An 11,690-nucleotide genomic window follows, 5' to 3' on the forward strand; every position below is an offset into this window, starting at 1 on the left:
TTGGATAAAAGCGTCAGCTAAATGACATGTAGTAGCAGTGATGCATCCAAACAAATTAAAAACCTCTTAATTTCACAAGACAAAAATGTAGATAAATTAGAAAAATAGATTTAAAAAGGACTTTTTAGCTATTGATTAAGCAAACGCATGAACAAATTACTGTATACTCCACAGCTCACTAATATAATTCCTAACACGAATCACGCTTAATTCAGCAAACTGCAAGGACAACCAGACACAGTGACAGAGGCTCTGGTAACAAAAAGCCATGTTACAGCAGAGCACAAGCCAGAAATTAAAACCATGTATTCCCAGGACATGGATAGTTAGGTACATAATTGTTATTATGTAACTGAGCAACACAGCAATGCTCAGTCAGTCAAGCAGCCATGTACCGATTACAGTTTGCAAACGGGCTTATTATTTTTGACATATTGAGTTGTAGCATGTAGCGTCTTCTCACCCCAGTTGTCTGTAGATGTTGTCTAAACTCATCCATGGTGGTGTTGGAGATGCTCATATCCCGGAACATGCCCTCTAGTTTAGAGGTGAACTGACAGCCACACTCAGTCTGAGAAATTGAGACCAGAAGAAGAATCACATTTAGTTAATCAAAAGCTGCTCAAGATAAATCAACTCATATGCTGGTCATCAGATCTTTGTCTTTCCTACAGCCTGCTTCCTGTATGTTTCCCCTAACCTTTATAATTAATGTACCTACATATTAAATCTCTACAACCGGGGTTAAGATAACACTAACCATATAAACAAGATCACACAAGTTGACTCTACAAATGAGCTGACTCAAACTTTATAGTGATGTGAAAAATGGTATGAACGTTTTTAGAATTGGCCGGGCAGTTATAAAGCAAAGGCAATTAAAAAAAACATTGGCGCTGGATAACCAGTTCTCATCTATTTTACTCCAAATTTATATTGAGTTATATCACACTCCTGCTCACCTTGAGCTTTGAGATCATGTTCTTCTCAGAGTCATCAGAGACACTCTTGTTGGTGAGCAGCCTGCGGGCGAGGTGCTGCTTGTAGTACCTCTCAAACACGTCCTTCTCCTGCATGAAACGGAACAGCACCATGGCCTTGTCCAGTATCGACTCCACCTCTTGCTCTGTCAACTGGACAAAAAACAAAATGATTACATGGGATGGTCATAAACAGAGTCAATAATCTGACAAACCCCCTTGACTCCCTATTTCCTATGATACACAGTTATTCCAACAAACAAACGAGTTGGACATTCCCTACTAATAAATATGAGCAATAATAGCATTGCTTGTTTGGGCGATACGTAGTCAAAAGGGTTTTTACGGGGCAGTGTGGTATTAATTTGTGAATAAGCAGGCCAGTAACATCTATGATGTGTCATAAAATATGAGTATGTATCCATCAGAACGCTCACCCCTTTTACTCCTTTCTTCAGTTTGTCGTCAATAAAGAGTGAGAGGTACTCAGGCGAGCGAGAGTTAAGGTTAAGGAAGTACTCAAAATCGCCTGCAATAGTTTGTTTGAAGAGCCGGTCGTTGTTAAAAGACTCCTGGAGAAACCGGTCAAAACGTGACTTCAGGTCCAGCAAACCCTGTCGGAAAGGAGACAGATGATTGAGGATAATACAGCAGCAATGTGCTTGAACAGTAGCTTAACACAGCAATTACAACTCCAACATGGGAAGACGGTCTCATCAACAAAGAGTCACGCTGCTGTCAATTAGACAAGAGCAAAAACAGGAGCGGAACTGCAAACCACAGAGGCTGTTTCACTCGGGAGCTTCAAAAGCACTGAAAGACGAGAATAACAAGACTTTTAAAAAACAGGGCCTTCTCTCTAGTGGCCTCAATGACCTTACGTATTATTACATACTGTGCAATGACACAGTGTGGTTGAGGGCAGACAGAGACCATCATGGCTTGTGGCCACAAATGCAGGGGGTCAAAGCAGTTATCCTTTGCTAGTAGGCAATGGAAGTACACTATGGCGAAGGCTGGGCACGCAATGGTGTGCTAAAGTGTGCAGAGCCTGAAGAAATTACATTTCTAACAAGTTATTCTCTTTCTATTCACCTACAATATATGCGGTTGGGTTATAGTGTGCTTCAACACAGCTTGTGTACCATTAGAACGGCCTCCTACTCTTGCAGCAGCAAATTAATTGAATTTGTTACAACAAATTTCACAAGACTAAGCAAAAACATAGCTGCACTCAAATGTCTCCTAGTGCCCCATCATCTTACCTGGATGTAGTCTACAGGGTTCTTTCCCTCTCCCTCCTCTGACACGAGAGCCTTTCCTTGCTCCCGCAGGTATGAGCTCATACACTCACACATAGTCTTCAGCCCATTGGGGACCCTGCTGAACAGCTTGTACATGCACGCCAAATCTGTGATAGATATGCACGAATACACACACAAGCACACACATTAGAGGAGAAGGCTTATTTGTGCAAAGTGAACTGAAATAACTGAGCGTACTGATGTGAAAATATTTTCTGAAGGCATTGCTGAAGACACAGCACTACACTCCCAGTTTCTTTTAAATCTGGTAATCAAATTTACTTTCCTTGTATCTTATAATTTGTGAAATGAGCAAGGGGAGCATTGAGACTGCATTAAGGATTTTGCACACACACACACACACACACACACACACACACACACACACACACACACACACACACACACACCACACACACACACACACACAACACACACACACACACACCACACACACACACACACCACACACACACACACACACACAACACACACACACACACCACACAAACCAACACAAACCCAAACACACACCCACACACACACACACACACACACACACACACACACACACACACACACACACCTTGCAAGTGACTGTAACAAAGCTTATTGAAGAGTTTTGGGGATTTCCCTTTCTCTCTTTTAAATTTTTGGAGTGAGATAAGAAATGTGTAATTTATTAAATTTAAATATTTGACAATGTACAAATTCTAAAGACTTGAGGCATAAGCAACAAAGGACTGCAGTACTCTTACCATCTGTTTTCCCATTTTTGAGCATGTGGACCAGGCCAGAGTTCTCCATCTCTACAATTGTTTTCATGTGTTTGGAGATGAGCTCCCGTTCCACCACCTTGACAATAGGCTCTTCTGTAGATTTATCCAAGCAGTGCATCACCCGCTCAATCTCCTCATTGATTCTGGCTTCCACCTTCTTTATGTACACACTGGCACTGTTTTCTGCAAGGAACTTTTGGCTCTCCATCTAAATGAAAACATGAAACACTTATAAGCTGTAAGATAACAATATGTTTCTCAAACTCCTTTGCATAGTTTTTCCCTTTTTCACAAGTTGAGTCATCTGAACTACAGTACTACAGTATATGTAACTTGTGTTGTTGATCCTTAGATGTTTCAAGAATCATCTGTATTTACACTGTATTTTATTTTTAAGAACCACACAAATATAATTTGGATCCAAATACAAGATAAACAATGAACAGTTGGGGAAATTATGTTCTATCACAAACCTGGAAAAATTCTGCAGACATTTCTAAGAACGGTGCCTCAAAGTCTTCTTCATAAACAGATCTCCCTTCAAGGCCGAGGATCATTAACATTTGGCAGGCATTTCTAATGGCCCCCCTGGTGGAGAGGAGAAGCACACAAAGTGTTGAAGGCACAAAAGAAAACAAAACAAAAAAAACATTTCTGGATGCTCATTTCACACTTACTAATGGTGCCAACAAAGTTTTGATTATTTTGTTCACAGAAAAAAAATAAAAATAAACAGTGCATTACCATGACAGTTATATCAATTGCAGCGGATGCACTTTTTTAACCTTTATTTATTCATTCAGGGAAGGAAGCCTCTCTTTTGCAAGAATGCCCTGATCCCATTGACACACATTCACACCCAGAAGTGGCTCCGTACAACCACAGTCTAATCTGCTGCCACTGAGCAGCTCCACTGGAGCAGTAGGGGTTAACGGTTTTGCTCAAGGGCACTTTAAAAGATGGTAATGAGGCAGATTCATCCTGTTGGTGCACCCTGTGATGATTTAACATTTAAAAAAGGGACTGGGATTACCTTAACGGTTCTTACAGCCCATTCCAAAATACATGATACCCACTTTGTTTTTCACGGCCACATGCGCTAACATACATGTGCGGTCAGACTGGCTATCAAAACAAAGAACTGAGAAGCTCAGAAAACAACACACAGGGAGTGTGACTTCATTCTTTGCTCAGGACTCCATAAATCCACCATATCTTTACATACTAAATATGTTTGCTGCTATATTAATGTTCTAAATGCTGAGTATGCCTTTAATTATCTGACTATATGTGAAGGACGTGAATTTCATTTTCGTCAAAATTTAAATGCAACTGAAATAACAATGAACTTGTCATCATCAACTTGCAGTCGATGAGGTTGTCGTGCAATCAATCCTGTCTGGGAGTCTTTATCTACCTGTCCACCACCTCCCCTTTCCTCTCACGTGCGATCATATCCAGCAGGGTCTGTCGGAGGTGGTCTCTGATGCAGCCATAACGAACCACTTGATCCCTAAAGATAATGAGACCCAGGTTGTAGACATTTTCTACATTGTTCTGCTGTACATACACCCGATCCTGTGAGACAAACACAAAAGAAGTACAAGACATGTCTTGGTCAACATTGACTATATGCATTGTCCCCTTTAACATCTCTTATGTGGTTAAATGAGTTTCTGCATCATCCTTTAAAGTGGGTTTAAGCTCAAGTGTTGTTAAACTGAATATAAGATTCAACCTTTTTTTTAAGATTATTTTTTGGGGCTTTTCCCTTTATTCAAAGTGACAGTGGATAGACAGGGAAGGTGGGAGAGACATGGGGTATGACATGCAGCAAAGGGCCGCCAGTCGGATTCAAACTCGGGCCGCTGCAAAGGCCTCAGCATAGGGCGAACGCTCTTACTGGGTAAGCTAGAGGTCGCCCCAAGATTTATCCTCTTATCAACTCCTGATGTACAGCATGATCGTGTGGTCCAGTGGTTATTGACATTTCAGTCTTACTTCTGGACTCAGCCTTCAGATTTCATACATCTCACTTATCCATTGACACAACAACTGAAATATTGGTAAAATCTAAAGCAGATCTGATGTTCTACATTCTTCATTGATGATTCAACAACAACCACACTTTAAACAGTTCCACGTTCATTTTCAAATAAATATATGCTTATGTGTTGATATATGTGCAAATATGACCATTGTGTATTTTCACACAATGTCTGGAACAGATATTACTACCGCTACACAAAGATTAGTCCTGCACAGACATGTTCTCTTATTGCCAATAAAGGTTTTTAATACTTTAAATCTACATGTAGCGTACGTGTAGCAGAAGCTGAACCACTGTGACAGAAGACATTCTTTCTTTAGTCACAGCATACTACATAATAATAACTTTATCTGCATAGAACCTAACAATAGTTGACACACATCATTGTAGTTTAAATGTGAAAATAGAAGATGGGGCACCTTTAGAGGACAGAAAAAAAAAATTAAATTAAATTAACTAAGTTAACAGGTGATAGGGTAAAAATACAATAAAACCGTGAATGAATAAGAAGTACCTTAAGCTTCACTAAAGCCCAACTTTTTCTAAAATAATGACAAGTATTAACTTTTATAATTCTGTTGTGTTCTCCTCATTGATGTGTGCTGTTATTAAGCTCAAGAATCCCGGTAGACATCAGCAACTCACCATATACATAAGGATGTCTCTGATCATCACCATAGCTGTTTGATGGTCATTCCAGGCCTGATTTAGTGTTTGAAGAAAGTTATTGTTTAGGGAATTGAGGACATCTTCTCGTACCTTTTGGGGAGACAAACACACATGCATATAGTGGGTATAATACAAAATGAAAAATTTTGCATCAAGCTGACACTTTGGTGATTTCTTGGTTATGCAGCATTTTTATGTGACCCTACTTTGCTGTTTCTTTAATACCTTTTCTTTCCTAGTCAGTGGTCACACTGCAGTGTGACTCAGCATTGGGTGCCTGCTCTACTAAATGAGCTTCCCAAGCGCCCAGCGGTTTATTTTGAAAAACAGATATATTGTACAATATTTTTTCATATTTGTATTGCTCATTTTTCCATTACCCCTTTATGTTTCTTGATTTTTTCAGTACTTACTTTTTATCTTTATTATTTTCTGTTACTTTGTTCATTATTATTAAGGCACTTTTCATGGCTATGAAAACCTACTTGGCAATTTTGATGAAATGCTATTTAGAAGGATGTGATGGGCCATTGTGAATAACTAAAGTTTCATCCAGTGGCATCTAGACATTAGATTAAATCGAGCAATTCCGACTGTGTACAGTTGTTGTCATATGTGACCCACGAAGGCCAGGGTTTTTGTAGAAAAAAAAGTGGGCATGATTTTAAGTTTCTCTTCAGCTGTTGTCTATATTAAAGTATAGGAATTGTATCTGTCTGCTCTTTTATGTTGGCTTGAAAATGCACCTGCTGTTCGGCCTGGTCAATGCTTAGCCACATATGAAGCTTAGAGTGTAAACTCTAACCATGTCATTGTTCAACATCTTATGTTTATCTCCAAATCCTGGTAATAATTCTTGATGCTAGCAATTAATAGGCCTCTATTTAACCAAACTGAAAAGTAGAGTGACTGCCACGTAGCAATACGTTTATATTATATTTTTAAGATGTAAGTAGTAGTAACTAGTTTTGCTGCAAAGGAAAGACATCATCTTTGAGTTGTTTCCAATACTTCAGTCTGGTTGAAGTGTCAGAGATATGTTTGTAGATTTTAGGCTGCATTCCAAACCATTACTGCCGCCTTCAATCAAAAGTGACATCTGGATACTTATTAGATAATAAAAACTCACTCAGGTGTCAGCTCTCTCATCTTTGAAGTGCCGCTTGTTGACATTACCTGACTGCTAATTCACTAAACCTGCCAAGTTGAGAATGTATATTTAATTAACCTGTGAAATCATCTGGCTGCTGTTCAAAAGTAGGCTGTTGAAATATTGCTCATTGGGCATATGCACACTGTAATCTGTACAGAAGCATTCATTACAGATGTCACGGCCGAACATAATTTGTTCCACACTACACAGTATGTAACAAAAAATAAGTGACAGTTTGGGAAAACTATTCACTAATGGGTTCTCTAACTTACATGTATCAGCAGGAATTTAAAAACAAATTAATCTCATAGTTACAGGATCAGCATTGGATTTTCATCCTCTTTTTTAACAGACTGCTCAAACTAATCCAATTCACTTACATTTGACATGGCTGTTATTTCACTTACAATGTATTTCTCCAAGCAAATAAAAAAATAAATGTCCAGTTTGAGATAATTGTGTGATAAACACTGTTGCTCTCGTTGCATACAAGGCAAAACCTCTTTTATGAAAGGCTAGCAGACAGATAACTAGCATTGTTCAGCTGAAAACCCAGAAGATAATTACAATTTAAGGACCCTATCCACAAACCCAGGCGCTTCAAGGAAGTTACAGAAATTGGGAAAAGGAGGTCTATGTGATCCTTAACGAGTTCTAAAGTGTAAAAACCTCTACAATTGTATTACCCAGCTTTCTAACTGCATTTAATATTCACTCAACCACACAAGGCTGTTCATGAATGGAAACAGCTCATGTTTTCAGATATTAACTTTGATTTGCAAGGACAACACAAGTAGTAACATGAACCTTAATATAAAGTCTATGTCAGATTCTGTTTAGCACAAAGAAGGCCACTGACAAGAGACTACCTATCTTAAATTAAGCTCCACAATTCAATCCAGGTGTAATCCATTTCAATTCATCAAAAACATTACAATTATGTACAAGTATGAACCAATAATAATTTATTAACACACTTGAGTGAAATAGCTGTCAAATAAACTTCAAAACAAAAAAGGGGCATTATGCAATGTGTTGTCACTTGACTTTAAGTGTCTGTCAAATGAACAAAGCTTAAGAGATGCACATCTCTGTGTGTTATCGTTTTCTTTGATAAAGAAAAGATGTGAAGACACATTTGCCTGTTACAGCGATTCAAGGAAGTTTAAGGAATTACTAATGTGTTTACAACATGAGTAATTACCTTGTTTGTGTATTCCCCAAAAGTTATCAAATCATGCCAAATGTTTAGCAAATACCTGCAATCTGTGTTAGTCTTACTTTGTTGATAAGGTGTTCAGTGACGACCTCCCGCAGACCTGTGTACAGCTTCTCTCCATGTTTGTGGAGCACCATTGTGTACGCGTTCCTGTACAGTTCCTCAAAGCTTAGGCCACTGTTGTTCTTCCTCTGAATCTCCTGGATGGCATTTTTCAGAAGGTCCCAGATATTGTTGACGTACTTCTCATCCATCGTCATCTGCAAAGTGTAGCCAGTACTGGGTTAAATAAGATGACTATTACCTGTGATTATTTGTACCAACACTTAGACGCACGGATCTTGTTTCTAAATCAAGCCTGCCAATGCAGATAGACTCCCACATATGTGTAGTTTTGTACTCAAGATTCTTTCTGCAACAGAAATGTGGGCCAGGGGATGGGGTGCAGAATAAATGGTCTACTTGACTGATCCCCATCACTAACCACAGGCTTGGTAAATGTCTATAAGATGTAATAATCGTCAATTCACAAGCTTTAATTGTTTATTACTTACTTATGAAAGTAAATGAGACAGTTTTACTAATCCTGGAAAAAAGTTCTACCTGGAAGAATCAATAAAGGCAATAATGCCACATTACATCCAAAAGGTCCAAACATGTCATTATTATTACAAATATGCTTTAAACCTAAGAAGTTCTTGGGGAATTCCCAAAAGCCAAACCATGTTGGTCAAAAAAAGAAAACTTAATGTGTGCCACAGCTAGTTAAGAAGAACAGTGTGTGCTCCTAAACAGACAAGCCCAAACACATGCATGTCAGGATGCTCTTCTAGCTGCAAGTCAGTAAGGACTGGGCCACATTCACCAGGCTCACATGGGTCCTGTATTAAGATAAGTCAGTCACTGTCACTTGCACACAACTCGAAAGTACTCAATTACTCATAGAGGAGTAACAAAACAAGTATCTGGTTGATGTACAGTCTCAGCACAGCCAGTCACAGACAGAATGAAATTTCAATTTAAGCAGAATGAGGTCAATCCATAAATGAGGTCTATCAGGGACTTGCAGACAAAGGGAGTGCCAGGTGGACGAGGAGAGGAATCCTAAATTACAATTTATCACTGAAATAACGACAGAAAGAAGACAGATCTTTTACTGAAAGTAATATTACAATCATTGATGCGAACCCATAACCTACGGTTGAGTTAACTGATTTGTTTATTTTAGCATCCATCTATAGCTGTAGAAACGCAACGTTGCTGCTTGCATACAGTTGGAAATCTAGCTGGCATTTCAGTGCATCAAAAGTCAGACAAATGTAGAGCTCAGACACACAGACATCATGCATTTGATAAAGAGAGCCAAAAGCAGTAAAAACAACAAGTGTCAAGAGTCAGGGCTAACGTTAGCATAGGCTATGACGACAGATCCAATCTGCTAGCTAACGTTCGGGGAGTTCTGAGGCAGTTAAAGGCAATTAAAGTGATTATTAAAACTTCCCACTGAGCTGGTAATATAACAGAGTAGCCACATAATCAACAGACTGGACCATTTGAAGGCTGTACTTTGTTTACGGATAGGCAAGTCATATCTGCTGCCCAGCTGGTTAGCCTATTAGCATTTAGCCAACAGCCCAGACCGCGGTGATCGAGTCATCGCCTGTCGGGCAAGCAAGGCACCTATTGCGGTGTGCACTTACAGGAAAGGCCCGTATCCTCATTTTGGTGTCCTTCTTGGTGCCGCCTTTGCTGAGATTGGACATGGTTGCCTCGGCCGTGGGCTCTGTATTCACATGAAAGTATGCTTCAGGGAGGGACGGGATTGACTACTGGTTAATGGAGCAGCCGACGAGCTTTCACTCGACCTCGTAGCTCCGCGTCCCGGCACCGCAAGTATATTGTTGACAGCCAAACGCCAAATCCGATAGTTTTTCATACAGCAATGGCGGACTACCTGCAGTTCTCATTGCGCAGAGCTCACGCACTCCAACTCACGCGAGAAAGTAATAATTATCATATGTTCTTAACTTCACTTGCACCTGTACTTTTAATTTAATTTACATTTTTACACACACGTAGGCTATTACAGAATGTGCAGCAGGGAGTATTGATTATTCAACTCATTTAATAGTTTATTCTGTAATGTAATTCTACCCTGGAAGTAGGCCTAGTCTATTTTACAGTGGTGAAAGTTCTTACTTTATTAATAAAAGTAGTGATATCACAATATATCCAGTAGCTTTACTTCAATTTGGATTTACTTGAGGCTTACTTGAGTACTTGCATTTTATTTTACTCCTACTTCTACTCCACTACATTGTTTTCAAAGGAACATATTGCACTTTTCTTTCCTCTACATTCAACAGTGACACCTACTTGTTACTTTTACAAGATTTTACATACAAATAATATGATGCATTGTTGTGTACACTGTGCTCAAACTTACCTCCACCTTCATCAACTACAGCATTAAAGAAAACTACTGCTTACATTTTAATGCCTCAATAACAATAATCTAATAATATAGTAATATAGTCTCACTGTCAGTACCATTCTGTGAAATTAGTACTTTTTGTTTTGACAATTTAAGTACATTGTATTACAAATACTCTGTAATTGAATTTAAGAAACGTTTTGATTGCAGGACTTTTACATGTTACCGTTTTTTTTTTTTACATAGTAAGTAGATAAATCATCTGAATACTTGTGCAATATAGCATGACAAGTAAAAGTCCTGCATTTAAAACAAATAGATGCAAAAAAATGCTCAAGCAGAATGGCCCGTGTCAGTGATGTATATGTGCATATTGTATAGTCAAATTGTTTCTGAATTTCTATTCTATTATTTTATGTTTTCTATTGTGGTGTGATAGTGGGCTGGTGTGAAGTCCACCCTGTGATTTGCTTTGTGTCATGTTATGGGTTTTCTTTTTGTTCCAGCTTAATTTGGTGTGATTGGGTTGGTATGGGGTATGATTTGTTGCCTAAGTCTTTGAGCCAGCTGGATCAACTCCTTTTTTGCCTGCACCTCTTGGCATATTTGCAAAGTCTATACGTTTATTCTCTCAGATTAATAAATCAAATATTTAATTCATATTTTAAGTTCAAAGGTTCTCTATATTGGAATAGCTTTAATTACATTTTAACTGGGATGCCAAATTCAATGCTTTCAATTAAAATAGCTTTGTTTCTTGCAAGGTTTGTCCCATTTCAATTGGGTTAATTTGATTAAATACACATGCAGTCCTTTTAAAGGACCCATGTCAAATTCTAAAGTGATGCACATTCCCAAACACATTTCTGTTTGATTAATTTTTGCATCTGTTGGTTAGTTTTAGGAGCTTAATACATTATATTCTTGGCAAAATATAATGTGGGCATGTCCTCACTGGAGCCTCATCCTAAGAAAAGCTTTAGATACTGTACAAACAAGTTATAATGATTTTTACTTTAACTATATGCAGTATGTACTTTGAGATCTATTGATGAAAAGTGCATTATACATAAAATGTATTATTATTATTATTATTATTATT

General features: G+C 38.4%; 1 protein-coding gene across 2 annotated transcripts in view; it reads right to left on the reverse strand.

Moving 5' to 3' along the window:
- cul3b (cullin 3b) overlaps positions 1–10,128 on the reverse strand; it is a 14,791-nt gene extending 4,663 nt beyond the window's left edge. The window contains exons 1-10 of one of the 2 annotated variants that reach the window (XM_032509832.1): positions 9,855–10,128; positions 8,217–8,414; positions 5,759–5,872; positions 4,481–4,641; positions 3,537–3,651; positions 3,043–3,271; positions 2,246–2,391; positions 1,418–1,594; positions 963–1,133; positions 464–571 (exon numbers count right to left, since the gene is read on the reverse strand). In XM_032509832.1, coding sequence (XP_032365723.1) covers positions 464–571; positions 963–1,133; positions 1,418–1,594; positions 2,246–2,391; positions 3,043–3,271; positions 3,537–3,651; positions 4,481–4,641; positions 5,759–5,872; positions 8,217–8,414; positions 9,855–9,917 — 1,482 coding nt within the window. In that variant the 5' untranslated portion in view covers positions 9,918–10,128. The remainder of the gene's footprint in view (positions 1–463; positions 572–962; positions 1,134–1,417; positions 1,595–2,245; positions 2,392–3,042; positions 3,272–3,536; positions 3,652–4,480; positions 4,642–5,758; positions 5,873–8,216; positions 8,415–9,854) is intronic. The other variant, XM_032509834.1, reaches the window with a different exon arrangement.
- Positions 10,129–11,690: the final 1,562 nt, after the last annotated feature.

The sequence above is a fragment of the Etheostoma spectabile genome, chromosome 3 (assembly GCF_008692095.1).
Source record: "Etheostoma spectabile isolate EspeVRDwgs_2016 chromosome 3, UIUC_Espe_1.0, whole genome shotgun sequence".
Taxonomy (NCBI): Eukaryota; Metazoa; Chordata; class Actinopteri; order Perciformes; family Percidae; genus Etheostoma; species Etheostoma spectabile.